Source organism: Chrysemys picta, chromosome 2 (assembly GCF_011386835.1).
Source record: "Chrysemys picta bellii isolate R12L10 chromosome 2, ASM1138683v2, whole genome shotgun sequence".
In the NCBI taxonomy this organism is placed as follows: Eukaryota; Metazoa; Chordata; order Testudines; family Emydidae; genus Chrysemys; species Chrysemys picta.
The window spans coordinates 218,049,852-218,074,283 of NC_088792.1; the positions used below are offsets into that span (position 1 = coordinate 218,049,852).

The 24,432-nt window shown below is 40.0% G+C and overlaps 1 protein-coding gene across 9 annotated transcripts in view; it reads left to right on the forward strand.

Annotated features, from left to right (window-relative positions):
- The window catches only part of MAPRE2 (microtubule associated protein RP/EB family member 2), a 157,157-nt gene extending 133,554 nt beyond the window's left edge, over positions 1 to 23,603 (forward strand). For all 9 annotated transcript variants that reach the window (XM_005279948.4, XM_065582101.1, XM_065582096.1 and 6 more), the window contains 3 exons: positions 5,053 to 5,192; positions 10,643 to 10,801; positions 20,373 to 23,603. In XM_005279948.4, the coding sequence (XP_005280005.1) occupies positions 5,053 to 5,192; positions 10,643 to 10,801; positions 20,373 to 20,444 (371 nt within the window). In that variant the 3' untranslated portion in view covers positions 20,445 to 23,603. The remainder of the gene's footprint in view (positions 1 to 5,052; positions 5,193 to 10,642; positions 10,802 to 20,372) is intronic.
- The last annotated feature ends 829 nt before the right edge of the window (positions 23,604 to 24,432 follow it).

The window sequence follows — 24,432 nt, forward strand, 5'->3', positions numbered from 1 at the left end:
GAGAATTAATGGCGCTATTCCAGATTTAGAATGGTGTAAATAAGTGCAGTATTTGCACTCCTAGTGTTCAGTTGTGCAGCTATTAAGTCTATCAAGGTTTCCCATTGTGACTCCAATTTACAGGTACTTAACTGATTAAAAATGGTCTAGGCTGAAATATTGTATTTAATCGTAGTTCTGGATTGGAGCGGTTACACTTTTTATAAAATTAAGGTTCTGTTGGAAATTCATTCCCCCCCCCCCCCCCAAGGGCTTTCCCTGAGGCCAAACAAAAAGAGTAAACATGGAGGTAAAACTTACTTTAATGCAAAAGATTTTCAGTTAGCAGAGGACGTCCAGCAAATTCTATTCAAATTTCATTTTCAGCTGTCTCTAGCTCATGCCATCTGGAGCACTCAAATTATTTAGCTTTTTTTAAACTACATTACTGATTATGGATATCCGAACATCCTGTTCATTTAGGGCCTGATCCTGAGCAGTAAGGAGAATGCCTAACTCTAGCTGACTTTAGTGGGGTTTGAAGTGCTTAGTGTCACTCAGGATAAGGAATTAAAAAAGCCATAGACTTAATATTTTAAAACATAGTCCTTTAATAACTCTTGTGCTTGTGAAAGATGCTATATGAGCAGTGTTATCAAATTATCTTTAACCACAGGCAGGAGACAGTCTGAGCTTTCCCAGAACACCCCACTATGGTGCCTCAAATAGCATTTGAAAGAGAACATCTAGAGGTGAGAGAGTAGGTAGATGACTGTGCCTATTCAGTACGTGCGATCTTATGATTAGAAGTTTTATGAGGTGGACTCAGGCTATATAACATCAAATGTTAATTTCTGGTCATATCAACATATTCTCTGTCCAGTGATTTACATGTTTCACATCCCATACCTAGGGACCTACCAAATTCACGGCCATGAAAAATGCATCATGGACTATGAAATCTGGTCCCCCGCCTCCAGTTAAATCTGGTCTTTTGTGGGCCTTTACCCTACTATACAGATTTCACAGGGAAGACCAGTGTTTCCCAAATTGGGAGTCCTGACCCAAAAGGGAGTTGCAGAGCGATCACAAGGTTATTTTAGGGGGTCGTGGTATTCCCACGCTTACTTCTGTACTGCCTTCAGAGCTGGGTGGCTGGAGAGCGGCAACTGCTGACCGAGGGCCCAGCTCTGCAGGCAGCAGCACAGAGGTAAGGGTGGCAATACCATACCATGCCACCCTTACTTCTGCGCTGTTGCTGGCGGCGGCTCTGCCTTCAGAGCTGGGCTTCTGGCCAGCAGCCGCCGCTCTGAAGGCAGCACCGCCGCCAGAAGCAGCAGCGCAGAAGTAAGAGTAGCAGTGCCGCAACCACCCCTATAATAACCTTGCGGAAATCCCACACACACACACTCTTTTTTAGCCAGGACCCCTACAATTACAACACCGTGACATTTCAGATTTAAATAGCTGAAATCATGACATTTATGGTTTTTAAAATCCTATGACTGTGAAATTGACCAAAATGGACCATGAATTTGATATGTCCCTAGCCAGACCTTATTACTAATTCCTAAAGTTACACCACCATTTTTTAAGTTGGTATTCTAATGGTATTAGTTTTTGCCAATGTAGGTTGCAGTTGGAGATGATAAGCCTTGATCCTTGGTCTTGATATGCATAAAAAGCCATATTTAATTATTTTCTGGTAACAACTATCTAATTGTGTGTGGACGTGTGTGTGCATGCGTGCGTGTTGTTTTTTCAATGGGTGGCTTCTTCCGTTCATTGTGTTCTGGTCTAGAATGTTGTAACCCGAGACATTACTGGACAAAGTGTGTCCATATTGCACTGTCTTTTCACTTCTGCTGTCTCCTGTTCAGCTGTAAATGCAATTCAGAAATGCCCTCTTGGGTTAAACAGACATGAACTTACTGCTTCCTATACATCAGACCATGTATCTACCTTAATTTCTATACTAGCGCTGCATATTAATTATTCTGTACATTGTACCGTACTATAGAAGTGAAAAAGTGACTAGTTTCTGGAACTCCTTCTTTCCAAGCTAATCAAATCTTTTCAAAACCTTTGTTCACTTTAACCTTGTTTTCGCAACTTAGAAACTTCATCTTTCTTTTCTGTTACTTTTTCTCTTTATGTTTTTAAGTTTTATCAGTCATTGTATCAAGTTTGATGAAGCCGTGTTTGTTAATAAGGGGGTTAACTTCCCTGCAAAGAGTCTAATATCTTTCCAGGGAAAATGAAGAGGATTTTTTTCCCCTTGCCTAATCCTTTCCTTAAGAAATATGCTCGGTACGTGCATTTGAAGACCGACACAGAGGTAGAGCTCCAGGTTCCATGAAGGCTGCCTTTACTAGCAGCTTTACAGTTGTCTGGTCAGTCTGAGCCAGTTGTATGTACTGTGGCTGGTCCCATCTGGCTATGTTGCCTGCAACCCCACTCAGAACTGCATGACAGGAAGAATGAGATTGCACCTAGTTCAAGTCTGCTCACAGTGGTATTTTACCCTCTAGTTTGGAATGTCTCCCAAGTGATAGAATTGCACGGCTTGTTTCCTTTAAGTGGCCATTCCTTATGTTTTAACACCTTGATCTTCAAGAAGTTTTTGCTGAACTCTTAAGTGGAAACAAGCCAGGAAGGAAAAGAAACAGGCTGCCCTTGCCCTAGCTTTTAAAATATGCACCCTTGTTCCCACTTTAAAAAACTTACCATGTATCTGAGGGGATTATTTATCTGGTTCTTATGAAGAGTAAGATTTAGAAACTCTGATGAAAGCATTCCTATTCTATCTATGTAAAATATATGGTGGTGGGCGGGGGTGTGTGTGTGTGTGTGTGTGTGTGTGTGTGTGTGTGTGTATATATATATATATATAAAATGGTATTGTATGAAAAATGAAACTTATTGTCATATGGGATGCAGGGATCACTTAAATGTCAGAGTAGGATCCTGGGATCCTAACAAAAGATTTGTTTTAATGAGTTGTGATTTCACTTGTATTTTAAAGTATTGATCTGGCCCTTGGGGAAAATGTTAGTGAAGATTATACACAAAGATCTGCTGGTGTCTGAAAAAGGAAAAAATGGCAACTAAAGATCTTACTCTATTGTCAGAGTACTTTACCAAAAAGACTTTCTGCTTTGTTTGTGTATGAGCAGTAGGGCACCGTTAGTGTGTATTGATTCATGTTAGCCTCATGAACCAAATTTTATTGCTCAAGATACTAAGTGCTCTTTCAAAAGTATAAGTAATTTTAGACATGCGAACAGTGTAAAGTTCATCTTTACCAACTCTGTATACTGTACCTAAACTCTGTTATCCAGGGGTGATGTGGTCCATGTATGTAACTTGTAAGGACTTCAGGATGGAAGATGCTATATTTTGGCCAGATTGGAGTTTTAACTTTCTGTTGGCATATATCAATAATTTTATTTGTAACAAATATGAAAAAGTATGGTGGAATTTTAGCCAAAATGGTGTCCACTAAAAGCAGATGAACTGTATAATTGTTTATACTCTCAGGGCTGTCACTAGAGAATATAAAGTGATGAGAAAAGATAACTCTTGGTACAATAGCCAGTGCAGTCTATGACTAAATCACAAGAACCTAACAAGCTGGACTGAATCACCAATCATTGCAATTCCTCCCAATCAGCTTTTGAGCTTCTTGACTGAGAAGCCTGAGGACATCTTGTGGGGGGAAGGGGAGTGTGTGTGATGGGAGCGGGGAGTCTTGCTATCAAAGTTTATTTGTGGATTATTTGAGTTTCTTAGGTTTTTACTCTTTACTCCGTTCCTTGAAGGAAAATAGGCAACCTAACAAGCCTAACTTTTCCTCCTCAAGCCTTAAATATAATTCAGGTTGGCAGAGAGGTCTAGGGAGTTCATTTCTATGCTTTTTAATTCTGCTCAGTCATTTTTGTTTTAAAAACTGGTAACCTTAGGCCACATTGATGTAATCACATCACAATTTATTGTGCATGTAAAGAGAGGGGGGCAGGAATTAGGAGTATGTGGTATAAGTGACCGTTTAGGATGGCAGGATAGGTAGATACCATTAAGTGGGTGGTCTCTTCTGAAAAATAATTGGAGTGGAACGTCCTGTGCTTTGGGAGTTGGTGCTGCTCATTACAGTACATGAAACTTGGGCATCTCCTTCCACAGATGGTAAACTGAGAGCCCAGGTGGGACTTTAGTAATCACTCAAACCCTAAAGAAGAGAGGGGAGAAGGGAAGGGCACCATATCAGTTGTCAGCCCTAGGTGCATATAAAGATAGCATTAGCACAACATTTTCTTGTGTCTGTACTTAAGCGTTTGTGTGTGCTTGATGCTTGTGAAAGTAGAGTACCTATCTGTGCTTGGTATGAGTGCTGTTTTCTGTGGGCAAAAGTGTTGCTGTACATTTGGCTACATTATCAGCTTTGCTTTTCACATGATGTACCAAAAACCTCCTAAGCTGATCAGAAACATGATCTTTTGGCCACTGCAGCAACCAAGTGCTCACTGATGGATTTAATTCTGTTTGCATCTGCTGAATTTCAGTGTGATTGTACAAGTAATGGTATTAGTTTCTTCTCCATTTTAAAGCATAGAAGCAGATAGACTTACAAATAAAATCACCACAAATTAAATTAACTTGCCTTCTCCAGTACATTTTTAAAATTAAGAAATATTAACAATTAAGCTAAATGACCTAGTTGTTGCCAGTGTCATCTTTAAAACTGTAAAGTAGTAGTAATTAAAAAAAAATTGTTATTTATTCACCTTTCTTTGAGCATCGGTGAGCTATTTTGTCCTTTTAAACTCCAAGTAACATTCTTATTATGGTATTTACTTTCCTTTTCAATATTTTGCACCTAAGTGAGCATCTTTCTACTTACAACCGGGAAGTAACAGCACTAATGGTCATATACAAATTAAATAGCTTTTTTCTGTATCTGGAAGGGGTAAAATTTCAAAATTATTGGGAGTATAATACTTACACTGGACATAAATACTTAAATCTGATTTTTAAAAGAGTGTTCTCAAAACAATTTTATTCTTGTGCTTTCAGGTGCTGCTAAATCCAGTCCAGTTTCTAAACCAGGGTCCACACCTTCTCGTCCATCGTCAGCAAAAAAAGCCACACCGAGCAGCTCAGCATCCAAATCAGATAAAGATTTGGAAACACAAGTCATACAACTCAGTGAACAGGTAACTTTGCTTCAACCACAGAATTAGTTATCAGTAGGGCCCTACCAAATTCATGGTCCATTTTGGTCAATTTCACGGGCATAGGATTTTAAACATCATAAATTTCATTAGTTCCGTTAATTAAATCTGAAATGTCAAGATGCTGTAATTATAGGGGTCCTGAATCGAAAAGGAGTTGTCGGGGGCGGGGGTCTGCAAGGTTTTGTAGGGGGATTAAAGTACTGCTACCCTTACTTCTGTGCTGCTGCTGGTGTTGACTCTGCCTTCAGAGCTGGGCAGCTGGAGAGCAGCAGCTGCTGTCCAAGAGCCCCTCTCTGAAGCCAGAGCCGCCGCCGGCAGCAGCGCAGAAGTAAGGCTGGAGAGCAGTGGCTGTTGGCCGGGCTCCCAGCTCTAAAGGTAGCACCCCACCAGCAGCAGCGCAAAAGTAAGGTGGCCTGGTACGGTATTGCCACCCTTATTTCTGTGCTGCTGCCTGCAGAGCTGGGCCCTCAGTCAGCAGCTGCCACTCTCTGAGCACCCAGCTCTGAAGGCAGCAGCACAGAAGCAAGGGTGGTATGGTATGGTATTTCCACCCTTACTGCTGCGCTGCTGCTGGTGGGGCGCTACCTTTAGAGCTGGGAGCCCGGCCAACAGCCACTGCTCTCCAGCCGCCCAGCTCCGAAGGCAGCGCAAGAGCAAGCATGGGAATACCACGATCCCCCTAAAATAACCTTGTGACCTCCCTGCAACTCCCTTTGGGTCAGGATCCCCAATTTGAGAAATGCTGGTCTCACCTGTGAAATCTGTATAGTATAGGGTAAAAGTACACAAAAGACCAGATTTCACAGGGAGAAACCCGATTTACGATCAGTGACGCGTTTTTTGTGGCCGTGAATTTGGTAGGGCCCTAGTTATCACAAGCACTAGGAAAGATATGAAAAGTCATGAAACCGAAGATTACTCTATACTTATAGCAAAAGTACTGAGACAGAGCAAAACATTGAACAACTGAAAAATGAACTTCCGATTTCAGTCTGGATTATATTCACTTCACAGTGGTGAAGGATCTAACAAATGGAATAGCTCAGCTACGAACGAAAAAGTGATGTCATTAAAAAAATGCTACTCTAACAGATGGCTGCAGGATGGCCAATGTTGTACCCATATTTTAAAAAGATGCTAAGGATGATTTTGGGTGAATCATACTGCAGGGTGAGGGCTGCCTTAAAGCTAGCTGTGCTTGAATATGCATATTACAGTTTTACTTGAATACATAGCTGCATGGTTTATAAGAAAAATTCTAGTCCCTCTAACATGTTGCATGAGAATTTAGGAAGAAAGAAGAATTGATGGATTTTATATATTTAGAGTTTAAAAGGTATCTTGATAATTATTTTGCCCTGTTATGAAGAATCCAGTAACATTTTGTGAGTTAAGTCTGTCCTTAAGGATTAAAACTTGTGATAGGAGGAATAATAAAAAAATAATAATTTATTTTCACGAGGGAAAGAGGTTTAATAGTAGGGTGCCAGGGAGCTGTAGTTGAATTGGGAGTTTGGTGGTGGTCAGTATACTTTGCTATCTGGAAGGAAGACAACAAAAAGGCAAAATACCTTTTTCAACTGAGAAAGGGATATACCTTTACATAGTGATTGACTGACCTATAGCAGTGGCTCTCAACCTTTCCAGACTACTGTGCCCCTTTCAGGAGTCTGATTTGTCTTGTGTACCCCCAAGTTTCACCTCACTTAAAAACTACTTGCTTACAAATTCAGACATAAAAATACAAAAGTGTCACAGAATAATTACTGAAAAATGGCTTACTTGCTCATTTTTACCATATAATTATAAAATAAATCAATGGGAATATAAATATTGTACTTACATTTCAGTGTATACTATATAGGCAGTGTAAACAAATAGTTTTCTGTATGAAATTTTAATTTGATCTGACTTTGCTAGTGCTTTTTATGTAGTCTGTTGTAAAACTAGGCAAATATCTAGATGAGTTGATGTACCCAGGGAAGACCTCTGCGTACCCCCAGGGGTATGTGTACTCCAGGTTGAGAACCAGTGACCTATAGAACTTTTGTTACAGGAGGTTATTGAAGATTAAACTAAGATTTTTAAAAATTAGACTTTTATATTAAGAATAGAGAACTTGATTTTCATTTCCACTAAAGATTCTTTACACCTGTTTGGCCTTAAACAGGCCTTAAATTAGGCATAAATTCCATTTACATCTGTTTTGAGGGCCCCTTCACACTACTAGACTAGTGTACAGGGCCTTTAGTGGGTATGAGAATCAGGCCCGAATCGAAATTATACTAACTAGGACAGAATTACAAAGGCTGTCAGCCCTCGTGCTTCAGAGTAGAGACTGTGTATCTGTTTGAACAGGGCTAAACACAACAGGGCCTGGATCCTGATTGGATCCTCTGTAAATATTTTTTTAAAAGTCTATAATGAACCAAACTATAAACTAAATCATCTCTACTAGATTGCTGTGTGTAGGAAAAATGAAAAATATAGAACAGGGCTCAAACATTATGCACCATATCCATATAGGTGCCTGAAGTTGGGCACCGAAGTCTGTGGTTAGGAGCCTAAATAAGTGCCCTGACTTTCAATAGTGCCCTGACTTTCAAAAATGCCCAGTTCCCAGCAGTTCCTATTTTCTTCAGTGAAAGCTGGCAGGTGCTCAACACATTTGAAATCTTGGTCTGCATTTAGTCTTATATTTTCATATTTATTATGGCTTAAGTCACTGTCATATCTACCACTGACACATTTTTAACAAGTGTCTATCAGTAAAAATCCTGAGGACTGTATACAAATGACTGACACTGAAAGGGTCAATATGGATGATTTAAGTGGAGCAAGCAATAGTTATTGAGGAGTTGGCAAGTTTGCATTAAAACTTAGATTTTTAAAGAGGTCACTTGTTTCTGCTAACAAGACTTTTTTTTTTTTATAGTGACTGCTTGGCTGGCACTTCACTATTAAGTTTATAGGACATTCTGCACCCTGCCTGCATAGTGCTCAGCTCCAAGGCAGAGAAGTAATGCTTCTAGGGCTGTGGAGCCAGCTTCATGATGCCCCAGTCTGAGTGCTGTGTGTCTGGAAGAGGCAGGGAGAAGCTCCCACACACCATAGTAACAGCCTAGCCACACCCAAGAAGTCCTTCACCAGCAACAGCCATCTCAATTATTTGTTTGGTTCACAACCAACAAAATGGCAAGAAAATCATCCCATACCTGGAATACCACAGTCCTTTGTGGCTGCAAAATATTGGGGCTATGGTGGGTCACGGGACAATTTTTCCACCTTTTTATGAGTTGCAGATCAAAAAAAGATGGCGAACCATTGCCCTGTTACCTTAGGTGTATAGGCAAAATTAGAAGATCTCAACTACTGAGGCTGTCCATACAGTTTGTTTTTTCCACTATAGCTTCATTTAATGAATAACAAGCTTTCTAAGTTTTCATGACAATTTCAGGTTGCCAGGAAAAATTAAACAGGAATTGAGGACTCTGTTCTAGTTTATGTGAAACCTGTTATTTTAATACAGTCAGGATTAACCATAAATGAGTGTTTAGCAAATGAGTGCAACAGGTATAGTGGTGAAAGAAAGCTGGCAAAGTGTATCTTGGAACTAGATTCTCATGTACAGGTGTCAATTAAGAGAGTTACTTTGAAACTCGAGCAGTTTCGACTTTTGTCTCATGCGGCCATCATGGATTTTTCTTGTGGCCACAGCACAGCCTCCTGGGCGGTGATTGTGGGGGTGGGGGGAAGGGGGCAGCGCAGTGGCTCATCCCCCAAGGCTGCCAGCAGGGGTTCAGCCCTGCCCCCCTCTGGAGCCACAAATGCCAGAGGATCAGCCAGCCAGTCTGAGTTGGTCACCTTACTGGGAACGCTGGGGCTTGGGCTTCCTGCTTCAGCTCTGGGGTGGCAGACAGCAGGCTCCAGCTGTGGGGCTTCAGGTACCAGCTGCGACTCTGGCCCCAGCTGCATGGTGGTGGGTGCTGGCCTTGGGCTCACCACCCCTCCATCACCCCTGGCCCTCACTGCCTCCCTACACACCTCTCCATCCAGGACTTAATTTGTCCCCGAGCTTGCCAGGGATGAGTAAATCTGCTGTGGAAAGTAATATTTGTATGTCTGTTAATACCACTTTTCACTGCCTCCCAGCTAGCTAGCAAGTCTGTTTATATATATAAAACGTACAAATATCACTTTTCACAGCAGCAGACTTACTAGCTAGCAAGTCTAATAAAAAAAGCAACCAAAAAAGCAAAAGAAACATAGAGGTTCCTAAATATCTCAGAATATTAAATTGAAGACCATATAGACATGTTCACAGGTTTGCCACACTGTATACACTGTGATTAATTCTGGTACAAGGAACACCACAACAGCAAAAGAAAAGAACATGAAAAGCACCTTGTGTTTCTATTCTGTGTAGGTCCAGTAAAGAATAGAGACAATTGTATTTATTATTGAGTTTGCAACAAAAAAAAAAAAACCCCTACCTAAATAAATTACAATGATTTGGACATGTATTTGTGCATATTTATTTGTTTTTCCTAAAGTTAATTAAGTATTTTAGGAAAAATTGTCAGAGTGGCCACCACCAGCAAGAGTTGATGGCCACTCTCTGAGGCCACCAAAAAATTTGTTGTGAGAACCCCATCAAGAAGTACCAGGATCAACCACCTGAAAGCTAGTATTTCAGAACTACCACTACATTTTATGCCAGCATAAGAGAATTCTGAAACCCAGCACCAGACCAGTTAAACAAGTGAAGGAAGGTATAAGCAGCCACGCACAGTACTTGCACTGAAAGATTTTTTTTTTAAATGTATTAGGTCATCTAATTATTATTCTGCCAAAGCAGGATTGACAGAAAACTAAAAAAAATTATCAGGAAACAAAGCTAAATATTTTTAAGGGGTAGATAAATTTTAGGATAAACAATACTTACAACAAATGTACATTAATTCAGCCAAAGTAGAAATGCGGCCATTATGAATATTGTGTTAATTGCCATCGCAAATGGCACAGCTTGGCACTTATAGCAGCCTCAACAGAGCCACGTTTTAGTCCTAGATCCAGAGCCACTCTGTCATTGTAGCTTGCTATTGCTATGTATTACCACAGCACTGAAACATTCTGTAAAAATGGTCCCTCTAGGGTCAGGGTTGAGGTGCATTAATGGGTATTATGGGGAAGTTTACACTGCTTTGCCTATACTGCTTTGTGAACAAGGATATCCTTATTCAGACAGTCTGGCACCTTTAACAACTATTAAATACACCTTAAGTTTAAAGATTTGTAAAAAAGTATATATATTAAGATTATGCCTGTTATGCACTGTCCTGTACTGTAGGCAAAACTCACTCATAGTCTGTCTCACAGATGGCATATGCTGTGCTCCTGTTACTGGAATATGTATGTTTTATTTACAGGTACATTCATTAAAACTTGCACTCGAAGGCGTGGAGAAGGAAAGAGATTTCTACTTTGGAAAATTAAGGGAGATTGAACTTCTCTGCCAAGAACATGGGCAAGAAAATAATGACCTTGTCCAAAGGCTAATGGAAGTCCTTTATGCTTCAGAAGAACATGTAAGTGCAAGATAGTCTTTATTCTCGTATATTTCCTTAATGAAAACAAACAGGCTTAATTTCATTTGAAGAATCACTGGCACTATATTGGGTCAAGTTCTCTAGGTAGATCAGCACAGACTGTTGCAACTTAGTCTTTTTAATAAATGTCAATTAAAAAAAACCACTTTGCATCTAAAAACCAGTATTTTTTTGCTATTGGTGAATGCACTGAAGGGGTTGATAGCTTTTTAGCGCAGTTGTGTAAATTTTGTGCGCTCTAATTTTGTTGAGACGTTAATCTGAAACAGAAGGGGACGTCATAAGCATTTTGAAGTATTTTCATATATTCTTGTTCCTGCCTCTGCTTTTTTTCTGCTGCTGCAATTATACAGAAATGTCTTTGTAATCCTGTACCTTGACATGTTCTTGAAAATCAGATTGCATAAATATGATGAAATATAGAGGTTCCTAAATAGCTCAGAATATTAAATTGAAGACCATATAGACATGTTCACGGGTTTGCACACATGCACACTGTATACATTGATATTAATTCTGGTACAAGGAACATATTTGCTTTTTTATTTAGCATTTTTGTCCTGTTGCTATAGGCAGAATCTTCAGTGCACAAAACCCAATAATCTTTTGTCCTTTTCAGTCTACCAATATTTCAGAATTATTTTATCTGGAAGTTTAAGCAAGAATCTCACTAGTATTATAGACATAGCACTGTAAACATTTAATAGAGCAGGAAGAAGAGGGCTGACAAAGGATACTGACTAAATTCCTTAGATATGTTCAGGGGTAATGACTCCATGAGAATTTAGTTGGAATTATTCCCATTCATGTTAGCTAAATCCCTGTGTGCACTACTCTGAAGACTGACACCACGTACATGCACACACCCCCACCCCTCCGTCTCCAGTAGACCATAACTTTGGTTCCAGAATGTATTGGCATCAATGTACTCTCACTGGTACTGTGGTTTTGTTGACACTTCCTTATTTAGCACCTATTCTCAGATGATAATTTCAGTAGTAGTTGGTTTAGTTGTCTTGAGATAAGATTATTGAGTCATTAAAAGCAAGGCTAGAGTAATTTACCTTGTGTAGTTTTAAAAACACTATCAAGAACTTGAAAATTGTAATTATGATCTTGATGGCCACACACAGCTAAAACTGATTGGAAGTGGGAGGGATTCGTGAAGGTTTCCTTAGGGAACAAACCAGTATTTCAATACTGATAGGAGCAAACATTTAAAAAAAACTTGACCAGACATATGAGCAAAGTCATAAAAACTGCACATATATAGTGGTCAAAGGAAATGTCTGGATGCAAGAACAGTGATTTATTTGTAAAGGGAAGCCCTTCTCCCCATATCCCTATCACATCTGTTTGTTTGTTGGCTTGAATTGTTAAGCGACTTCCCAGCTAAAAAATGTTTGTTGATTCCCTTTTCTTTAGCTTTCATTATTGACAAAACACATCTCAAAATTCAGCTTACCTCAGACCATAGTTCTGAGCCCTTTGTCTGGTTCCTTCCATCCTCCCCACTAGGAATGTCATAAACTAATAGCTGCACAAAAACATTTAGCATATACAGTGCATCCTCACCTGAAGTCTGTGACCAAGAAGAGTCTATGGGTTTCATCTTACTATTACAGCCCTGTTCTCCCACATCTGGATACAGATAACTTCCATGGAATTATTCATATTCTGCAATGGGAAAATTGAGCCCCTTGCTTTATTGGGTGTCTTTCCTCCTTAGCTCTTTGGTGCTCAGTTTGGTTTACTGAGGCAAGACATCAGCGCACTAGCACTTAGAGCCAAAGATCTAGGTGCTCTGATGCTAACCGTGGAAAGGGTACTTGCATAGCTTGCCTACTCTTTCTTTTGCAATTTCTTCTCTTTTCCTTGGCTTGCCTTGCCTTTGAGTTCTATTTTTCTGCCTGTGCAGTGAATCTGTTCCTCATCTCCAAGTTAAATTTTCTCTCTTTCGCTGAGCATTTTATAGGCTAGTCCCTTGGTAACAGCAGTTAGGATTTCCTGAGCCCCAATGAAAGAGAGCCCCAACTCCCAAAGCTACAAGCAGCTCCAACATTTCTGGTTTCTTGCTAATGAGTTCTTGCTAAATCCAGCTTTGGTTTAACCTCTGGTCCAGAAAGTCCCAAACTGCTAATGAAAGAGCTGGAGCGTAGGGACTGTCAGTGAAGCGAAAAGGTTAACTTAGTGTTCAGGGTGCATTTTAGATATCAAGGGTCATGAGGCTTTCCTCAGCAAAAAGTTATAGTTAGAACAAATCATTCCTGGCAAAGGCCTCATGCTTGAAATATCATTGTTGACTTAAATTTGTTTTCAGTTCATATTTCCAGTAACCTTTTGGTAGCGCTCACATGCCCTGGTTCATTTAAGCTGTAATTTTACAGGCATATATTGTATTCTTTCTAGAGAGCATGCCCTATTCAGACATCCCAACTGTTTTTATTCAGGACAGACAAATCCCTATATTTAATAGCTCTTTCTTTTAAATAAACTTAATTCTTGTGAAAAGTTCTGAATTGACAGGACTAGAGACTGGAGCTCACCTCTCAGATCAGCTACCCCCTAAGCAGGGCCGTCCGTAGGATATATGGGGCCCTACACAGTATTATTAAACTGGTGCCCCTATGCTGGCGCATTCAGCTCTGTGAATACTGGTTCCCCTACACTGGTGCCCCTATGCCGGGGCAACTGGTGCCCCTAGGTTGGCTCTGTGAATACGGCCCCTGCCTTTTTCCTAGTAAGGAGACTGCAGTGTGTGCTGTGTTTGTGGGAGCCGACCCGCTCTTACCTGCTGTCCCAGTCATAGCCGTGGACTCTATGGGTGGGTACTCCAGGGCTGGAGCACCCACAGGGAAAATTTAGTGGGTGCAGAGCACCCACTGGCGCCACGCTCCCCCCCTCTGCCTCCCTCCCCCAGCACCTCTCGTGTGTCGGTGGCCCAGGGCTTACCAACTCCTCCCCCTTCCCTCCCAGCGCTTCCTGAGTGCAGCGAACAGCTGATTTTCAGTGTTCAAGCTCCGGGAGGGAGGGGGAAGAGCGGGAATGGGGTGTGCTCGGGGGAGGCAGCATTTAAGAGAGACAGATACTGGGTCATTATTTTTTTTAGTAAATGTATTGCTTATGTCATGGATCTGCTGAGAACTGAACTGAGACTTCAGTTAGCAAGTAAAACATTTGATAGTCTGTTTAGCCTAACAGCTTTCAGTCACTTTTGAACTGGGGTAATTCAGTTTTGTAATCCAGAGGTGAAAGTCTTCATATCCAGTTATGAATCCCTGAGCCATGCAATTCTGGCTTGTAGCAAAAAATGTGCTTCTTCTGTTCTCTCTCCTAAACAGTTTAGTCTCTTGCAATTCAATGGAAGCTAAAAGCTTGCCGTTATTAAATGCTTTAGTACATATCTATCCCTGTCAGTCACTCAGCTAAAGGTTCTCAAGCAGTTTGTCTACATTTAGTAATTTTTAGCACCCTACTGCTCCAGTCCCTCAGAAAGAAACTCCTATTGAAAGAGACACTTCTGAAGTAGTTGGGCTTCATAATACCTGACTTTGCTTGCACCTGAGCAGTTAGATGGTGGCTCAGTGTATGAGTCAGATAAATTGAAGAGTCAGGTTATTCACAGCTGGAAAGCTAGCATCTCTGTTAGGGGAAGCCTGAGGTGAGACAATCCTACGATATAAGCTAGAAGTAAATGCTTTTTAGGGTTCAGAGTAGCAGCCGTGTTAGTCTGTATCCGCAAAAAGAACAGGAGTACTTGTGGCACCTTAGAGACTAACAAATTTATTAGAGGTGTTGTTCAAATAGACTCTGCGGTCCCAAAGTGATTGTGCATAGTGAAAGTCTGACTTACCTATTTAATTTGTATAGGTACAGACTGTATAAACTGAGAAATTTATGCCCAAATTTCAGAACAACTTCTTCAGGAGTGGCCAGGGCACAGGGAGAATTTGCCATTTCCAGCCCAAGGAAACCATTCCTCAGGCAGACAGAAGACCACCAGTCTTGTTCAGAGTAGGTTCCCAAGCCAGTTCTTAGCTCATGATTAGCGGCTTTCCCTAGCACGTGTACAAGGTCAATATGTACAGGTTTATTATAATATGCTGTATTTTCTAACTGGTGCCTCTTATAAAAATCTGCAAGTCAGGGTGGATTGATTTAAATCAAATTTATTCAAATCACTGATTTTAATCCATTATTTAAATCAGCAGCCATGAAACATGATTTAAATCATTGATTTAAATCATGTTTTACATTTATACTTTTTAGTTATTTTCCTGAAGAAAGGTTGATTTTCATTGCTTGGTAATCATTAACACATCTTGATTTGCAACTAAATATAGTCCTTACATTAAATCTGGTGTTTGTGTTAATCAGGGGGATATCTATACACTTTTATTTAAGCAATTATATACATTAATTTTTTGCTTGTTATTTGTGTTAATTTCAGTGGTGCCCAAACTTTTCCTGTCACGCCACCCCCCATACCAGTAATAGAATCTGTCCACACTCCCTCTCCATTACAGCACAGACAAGGCTTTCTCAGCAGAGGAGCTTGGGCTGAAGGTGGAGCAGGGGGGCAGAACTGGAGCTGCGGGAGGAGCTGGGGCTAGAGGCAGAGCTGACCTGGGAACAAAGAGGGAATGAGGGCAGAGCTGGGCTGGCGGCAGAGTGGAGCTGTGGCTGGGGTTGGGGTTGGAGCTGGAGCTGGGGTGGGGCAGAGCAGGGGGCGGAATGGAGCTGTGGCTGGGGGTGGAGCTGGGGGCAGAGCAGGGCTGGGTGGCACTCCCTCCCTCTCTCCCATGGGGGCTGGCCAAGCCCTGTGATGTGATCCCCAAACGTTCCTCCATGCCCTCCCGGGGGGGGGAGGTGCCCCCTAGTTTGGGGACCACTGCTCTATTTGGATGGAAATTCAAATGCAATTAAAAATCCACAAAACCAGCATTTTATTTTTTTATTAAATAAAACTGCTTTAAATATGCTGGATATGTAAGACAAAAAGGTTTATCAAAACATGTTTTGCATTTAAAACTAACTGATTTATAACCTGTATTGTCTGTAGTAAGTAAATTGAACTAATTGTTTCTGGTCATTATATCCTTCAAGATTTTAGAATTTATAGATCCATCCTTGTTCATATCACTTGGCCTTGGGCCAGGCTCATAGAATATCAGGGTTGGAAGGGACCTCAGGAGGTCATCTAGTCCAATCCCCTACTCAAAGCAGGACCAACCCCAATTAAATCCCCAAATGGCCCCCTCAAAGATTGAACTCATAACCCTGGGTTTAGCAGGCCAATGCTCAACCCACTGAGCTATCCCCCCTCCCCCCCCCCGTCCTCTCATATCTAGCTTTTATTCATAGATTGCTAGAGGAAAAACAAGCTTTCCTGCTTTTTTAACTCCCATCTGCTTTCTTAACTTGAAATAAACTAGTCTTTGAACTGAACTAGTTGAATAAACTGAAATGAAGAAAATATTCTGTCTCTGTTTAGCACTTCAACAAACTCAGGTGACATCTACCAGTTCAATGGTTTTGACTGTCTTTAAAATTTGGCAGCAAACATGTACTGCTTGATATTTTAATGTTTAAATTAAATAATTTTAAGATTGTAATAAGTTTTGGCCTCAACATAGGTTGTCAATTTCAAATTTAATTTTAAATAGTGTATTTAAAAAAAAAAAAAACCCTGTATTTAGCTTAAATAAAATCCAATTTAAATAATGAAGAAAGCAGATTTAAAAAAAAATCATTGATTTTAATTTACCCTGGCATCTTATCAGACAGATAAACACCCATGGAGGTCACTTTAACACCCAAGATTAGGAGCATCTGTGCTAATATTTTGACTTTTGTGTATCGTTCTGTTTCTATTTTGTTTAACTTCCCATCTGAAAAGGACCATTCCTGCGTGAGCTGGATCATGTGTAACTGTAGATAGATGGGGAAGGTTGAGGCTGCTGTATCTCTGTACTGCTGGAACTCATATGTACAGCTCCCAGCCCAGGTTTACTTAATGTAGTCCTAAAGTTTTATAAGCCTTGAACCCTTTAAATTCTATCTGTGACAATGGGCTGTTTAATATTAATGTTAAAAGCCATTTTGGCGTGATGTACCAATAATATATGTAATAAGGCCACTTCTCCCAAGGGGTCCCAAAGTGTTAAGCTATAATTCTCCTGATCGACACCTGGTATCTGCCTGAAAATTGCTTTTCCTTTAGCTTCCTAAATGAAGGATGATTCAGTTTGTTCAATTTGGGATTTTCCTACTCTTGGAAACGAGCTCAGCATTGACACCAAATGTAAAAAGCCTTATTCTGCCTTCCCTATCCTCTAGAAACATATAGTTACCTGCTAAAATGGAAACACTTTATTGCATAACCTGCTTTGAATTAAACTGAGAAGCCTCATTTTCTCTCCATCAGACTCTTCCCCTCCCTCCTCTCCCCCTCCCCCCCCCTCTAAATTTGAAAATTAGCAATATCCGTTTTGGAGAGTTATTTACACCAATCATGTCTAACAAAAATTGTCTGGAGATAGCAATTCCTGCAACGGTATTGCATTGTTGATGGTGCAACTTGAATGGCAGCTAAGCAAAGTTGTCCCCCTGCCCCTCAGTCGTAGTCAGCTAGCTATCACTAATGTAGGTCAGGGATGAACTATGTAGGAACTTTTCAGTAAAATCATTCTCCGGAATGATGAAATCTGCTGAGACAAAGTATAGCTTTTAATGGTGCTAGAGTCAATGGGAATATGGAAAAGGTCAGACATAATGTCATTAACAGTAGCCAGTGAAGTCAGTGAATGCTGAACTGAGATTTGTTCAAAGGAAATAAATACGTTTTGCTATTTAATTATTCTTAAGGTACATTTTGTGGATTAAATAAAACTCCCAGCAAAGTTTAGGTATCCTTTTAAACTTTGATTTAGGTTAGCAGAATCGTGCATAAAACTACTAGGGAAAATAAAAATATCTGTTTCCATCCAACTTTTGAATGCAAGACTGTATTTCACTCAATTGTAAAGCATTCTGGACCTTGTGCATTTTATAATGTAATTTAGCAGATCATGCTTATGTGATAATGCTTGGCATTTAGTTTTGCTGGGCTGGGGAAGGGCAAGAAAATCTGCTCCCTAGTGCACCTCTGCATGAGTCAGCGATACTGTATTGTAGGGGAAAGGAGGAAGAAAAACTAGATCTGCCATCTGTGCTAGCCAGCCCCAGAGAGGGGCTTGTCAGGATTGCATTGTGGCCCTGCCCCCAAAGCATCCTCAGAGCTGCATTGGGGAAAATTCTTCCAAAAGGTAGCACGTTGTTCTGGCCAGTGCTGCTCCTGTGAGTATGGTGCTTCCTTTCTCTCCTCAGTTTGGATAATATTACTGCCAATCCTAAATGTTCAAAAGTGATGAGTCAGGCCCAAAAAATCATGAGAATGTGGGGGAGGGATAGCTCAGTGGTTTGAGCATTGGCCTGCTAAACCCAGGATTTTGAGTCCAATCCTTGAGGGAACCACTTAGGAATCTGGGGCAAAAATCAGTACTTGGTCCTGCTAGTGAAGGCAGGGGGCTGGACTCGATCTTTCAAGGTCCCTTCCAGTTCTGGGAGATAGGTATATCTCCATATATTATATTTAAATGTTGGGTTCTTTTTAAATGCGCCTTCTAGCTTTTGAGCCTTTCAAGCTTCTAGCCATGAAAGCTAGACTTTTTTTTTTCTTCAGCCTAAGCCTAGGTACTCGTGTAATGATATAACTGAAGCTTTATGAAAAACAGCAAATATTGGGGTACTTGCAGTAAAATCATGAGTTGGCAACACTGCTCAGACTCTTATGAGCCATCATTGAATTTTAAGAGACTTGACCAGGGGTAGGTGAATGACAAATCAGGGAATATGTATCAGGCACTCTTCATTTAGCCACTTGGCCACATCCCTTATCAAACTCTAGCTTACAGATAAACTACCTATTCTTTAATGCTCATTCATAGGAACAATATGTCATTTAATGCTGTTCAAATCAACAGCATTTTGGGGGGGAATAATCCCAGCTCCCATCAAGCACAAACTGGTTAAAATAAAATCCATATATTAACTAATAAATGGGTTGATCCGTAATAATTAGGGCTGTCAGTTCATCACAGTTAATGCATGCAATTAACACAAAACAAATTAACTAGATTTTTAAAAGACACAATTGCAATTTTAATAGCACTGTTAAACAATAATAGAATACTAATTTTGGGTGTTTTTCTACATTTTCATTTCATTTTTACATTTGATTTTTAGTTACAACACAGAATACAAAGTGTACAGTGCTCACTTTATATTATTTTTATTTCAAATATTTGCAGTGTAAAAAAAGATAAACAAAAGGAATAGTATTTTTCAATTCACCTCATACAAGTCCACTCAGTCCTACTTCTTGTTCAGCCAATTGCTAAGACAAGTTTGCTTACATTTATTGGTGATAATGCTGCCCGCTTCTTATTTACAATGTCACCTGAAAGTGAGAACGAGTGTTCACATGGCACTGTTGTAGTCGGCATTGCAAGGTACACCTCTACCCGGATATAACGCTACCCGATATAACACAAATTCTGATATAACGCGGTAAAGCAGTGCTCCAGGGGGGCGGGGCTGCGCATTCCGGCGGATCAAAGCAAGTTCGATATAACGTGGTTTCACCTATAACACGGTAAGATTTTTTTGGCTCCCAAGGACAGCGTTATATTGAGGTAGAGGTGTATTTACGTGCCAGATATGCTAACCGTTCATGTGCCCCTTCATGCTTTGTCTTGTTGGCGCTAAAGTTTTACATTGTTTTGTTTTTGAGTGCAGTTATATAAAAAAGAAGAAGAATTTCTACATTTGTAAGTTGCATTTTCACGATAAGAGATTGCACTACAGAACTTGTATGAGGTGCAATTATTTTTTAATCGTTTGACAGCCCTAATTATAATGTAATTCCATGATGGATCTGTGCTTTCCCCAGCTATTAGCTGCAGCCTATGTTCAAGTGGATTTGTCTGAATTGTTCTCTAGGACCAGTTGTGCAGTTTTAACCTGTTTACCACAGTCACATACCACAGGCCTCTGCAGCAGACTGTATTAAACATGGTCTTATCCCAGTTTTCAGAGTCTTTAAGTAAAAAAAGAAAAGCTATCCCAAAGTGCTCTGAAACTTATTTTTCCATAAAACTGTTACGAGTCATGTTACCTAGTATGCAACCTTTATTCCACTGAACGAGTCTCTTTTGTACTGGAAATGAAATTCTTCAAATATTAACCCCTTAGTCCCAAAGGTTCATCCCATTATATTAAACAGACATACTTGCAAAATAGTTTGGATATTGAAAATAAAGGGGATGTGGGAGTGTCCAACACAGATGTCTTGCCTTGGTAAGCTTGAAATTATGGCTACCCGTTGTCCTCATACTTGAATGAAAATTAGGAGCCAAAACATAGACTAGGTTAAGTGCTATGGTAATATATCCAATCAGGAGCGTGTTCTGTTGAAGTCTCTTTTATTTTTTTATTTTTGAACATGCAGGAGAGCCACACAGACGAGCATGAAGGCGAGGAGCAGGTCCATGAACAGCCCCAGCAACAGGAAGAATACTGACCTGTCCAACATCTTTGACAGTTTTCATTCTGTGTGGGAACTTTCTTCTGGAGAAAGGAACATGTGTGGCCTCAAACTCAAAACCAGTCACTCCCAGTCTGCCATTAACATTTATGTACCGTAGCGAGTGCCAGCAAACCACTGCATTCTGTACCCATATTTTGCCAAGATGCATTTGCAGAAGTCTTCTTTCAGTGTGTCTACCTGAGAGGTCGTAGGGCTACATCACCTACTGTACATCACTGCAACTTCACGACTTGGCTGCTTGAGATTTGTTCCGCTTTTTAAAAAATATATATATTTATTTTTTCTTTTTGTCTTAAGTATGATACATTTGTAATTTGTTCTAAAATGTTTATATTGGCATCTCTTGTGGCAAGAAGTATTGTACCACTAGATGTGTTTGTCACTTGGTGGTGCTTTGGTATTTTCAAGTACATCTGCCTCGGGGCATAAATTTGGTCAAACAATTGGAACAAAGGGATACATTAGAAGTGATACTCAAGCTATAATGATGAGGTGTGTGTTGTGGAGGGAAAAGGCGTATGTGACTCATATCGTTCCTATCCTGTATTCACAAAACAGAAGGCAAAGCAACAGTTTCCCTAATAAAGATTTAAAACCCATTGACTGTTTTACACCAAAGCATGTTAGAAAGCTGCACGATATGTTTTTATTTCTGGAAGATACATGTCTACTTAACTGTTTGAAAGTCCTCTCAATTTCCTGACTTTTCAACAGAAGCTTTCCCTGCTGCTTTCTTTTGAAGGGCCTGTATTGATCAGAAATTCTGTCGCTGCCTCCAGCTCAGTGCTGATTCAGGAGACAACAATCTCCTCTCTCTTGCAGCTGCATCTGCAGAATACCATCTCTGACTTTGTATTCTGCCTGCCACCCCTACAAATGAGGATCAAGTGGATCAGCCATTCCTCTTTCCTATTCTTGCTTCCTCTCCCTTTGGCCATACACCTATGGAAGATGAAGACTTCCTTACTGGGGCTAGGCATGTCCAAGGTTGATTTGCAGCAAGCCAGCTGCAGAACCAGTCCTGAAACTCTTAAGAGATTCTCCTTTTAAACATGAAATGATTTGAATACTGATTGAAGGATATTTTCCCCATTCGTGCTTAGGCCAGTTTGCATGCTTAGTGAACCAGCCAGAAATCCTGTTAGAGGTAAAGAACACATTAGCAGGGGATCACCTGCAAGGCACAAAAAAAGTTCTGCGGGCTGACTGACCTTACTACTGGATAGGTTGGCCCAGTGCAGAACCAGAATGTAGAGAATTCTGTGCCAAGTGTGTTTCTTCTTAATTAGGGTCCTTGTTACCCTCATCTAAATTATGGCATTTTATAGGCAGAAATATAGCATAAAATACATTTGAAAGCATTCCTTATTTAAAAAAAATCGTAAAATTGCACATTTGGGATCTATTTCTGAATCAGTATTGCCTTTCTTTTACACTTGGTGTTCCTAGCTTCCATCACTTGATTTCATAATTCTAAATTTATTACTTCGGTTATTTGATTTGGCAGGCACAAGGAAAAGTCTCATCCCAAGCTACCATCACTGAGAAGCTCAATAAAACCTTCTGAATAGTGTATCTTTTTAAATCTTTATGGAGTTGCTTTACTGATTAAGCTCTAAATTTATACTGAAGCAGAAGGTTTTTTAATTTAAAAAAAATCTTTAATTCTCAAATCTTTTGCAGCAAAGTTCATCTAATTTAGTTAAATGTGAGCAATCACTCCTACTGAGTTTCATACCACAGCCAGTACATAAAATACCTTTAAACATTAGAACAGGTGTTTCCATTTCCTCAATTGCTCCCTCGGCTCAGCAGCATAGTATCCAGTCCCTGTGGGTTGAAAGAGTTTTCTGGCCCTGACCCCAGCATTGACCTCACTTCCTACCCAATAATAGGTAGTGGAAGAGCTGTACCCTGCAATGTAGCACTTCCATTGCTATTTTTAGCTTAATTGATTTGCTTGGTTTCAATTAAAATCCTATACATAAAGCAAATTAAAAAGTGAGGAGTTTTTTATAAGGATATAAAATATATTCCTGTGATCCAGCATAGATAGATAGATCCAGGATATTTTCTGTCTAAAATATCAGCATTTAGGGCCCAGTTCTTAATTTTGTCTCAAAAATTTCCATTAGCATCTGCAGAAGTTCTGGTGGTGCAAGGAATTCAGGATCAGACCCTACCCTGCTACTGGCATCAGCACCAGATTGTGATCCCTGATACAATTCCATCATTTTTCCATTTATAGGCAAGCAGACACTGGAGAGCGCTTCCTTAAAAAGTGCTTTTGCAAGGCTGCAAAATGATTAGATTTTTCTGCTTGTGAGGTGGTTCTTGACAAGGCTACACTGCCCTATCCCTTTCAGCTATAAGTATAAAAAAGCCAAACTGTCCTTTCCTCCCTTTCTTCTTACTCTGCCTTGTAATTGGTCTGTGGAGTATAACCCGTTCACTGCGTTGTATCAGGCAGGAAGTGATTGATGTAGGGCACAGGAATGGTAGTTACCTTCCCAAGCCAGAGAGCCTCAAATGTGCTGAGGAGTGATACTCGGGAAGAGGATAGAGTTGTCCTCCCGCCCGGCTGAGTAACACCATTATTCCGTTATGGTTTTAATATGCATTTGTAATTACTTTTACTAAATAGCACACCATAAAGCTTTGGTTATATATTAAATGTAAACTGAAAGGAATGTAAACATATGTATTGTTAATTATAAATAGATAAGTAATGACATCATAGATGCAAAAAGTCTTATTCAGATGTATCAGTCATTTTACATTACCCACAAATTGTCGCATGGTAGAGTAGATTTTTTTTTTTGTCTCTGAATATGTGAATAACTTGACTTGCGTTTATCTTTTTACATATTTAATAAAAAAAGTATATGTTAAAATCTGTGTAGCTCTAGAGACTATTCAAAACAGTTTAAAGTGGTAGTTTTCTATTTATATATTAAACTGTTTCATTATTAATTGCAAATGCGAGCAAGGAAAAAAAGCCAAATGGTTTAAAAGGAAATGTGGTTCATAATGTATGTAGAAATCTCTTTTCCGGAGCCCAACAACTGTATCACCCTTTCACAAATCTCAGGACGAGATGAATGAAAATATTAAAAAATAAAATAAGATGCAGATTATTCTTTTGGCAAACTCTTTCCAGTTTCAGAGTATTAAATCTCTTGCAGCTGTAGTTTAGTTTGGATATAGGTACAGCAAAAGTAAACTAAGAGGTGAAGAGGGAATATTATAGTGAAGATCTACAGGGAAATTCCAAATGGATCTTTGCCGCATAGGTCTAACGGTAGGGATGCCATCTTAAGTGCAATTTCTAAAAGATTTAAATTGGGATCAGAAATACTTGCTCTGTGTGACGAAATAGCTGAAAGAATGCATTAAAGCCAACCCCATGGATCTGACTCAGTGTACTGTGGGAAAGTGTGCTTAGGTATTTGCTGCTAAGCCTTAGGGAACAGTAATGGGGGGCAGGGAATGATTCTCTTCCTAGAGGGAAGAAGGATCTAATCTAAATTGCTCTTGATCTCCACCTAGAGGTTTGCTTTAATGTTTCATCACAGCTTCAGAGAAGGCTGCTTTGTCCATCAATTCAGCATCTTTAGCATGTACTATAACAGTTCTTCCCCACCAAAATTTAGTAATTTAAGGAGAGAAGGAGGCCATGAAGAGGTAGGCAGAAATCTAGTGACCCCATTCAGTCCAACCGGATTTGAGCTCATTGTCATAGTGAGAAGAGTATTAGGATAGATGCCCTTCATCAGAATAGGTAAGCAAATCTATGTTCCAATGTCTAACATGCCACATCATAAAGAGTATAAATTTCACTTATTAAATAACTTTCATTCAAAAATGATGGTGAAACTAACCATCTGTGGCACAGATATGCCAAGTAAAAGGAGGCATAGTGTCCAGTTTATCTTCTCCATAGTCCTTAGCAGACCTTGTG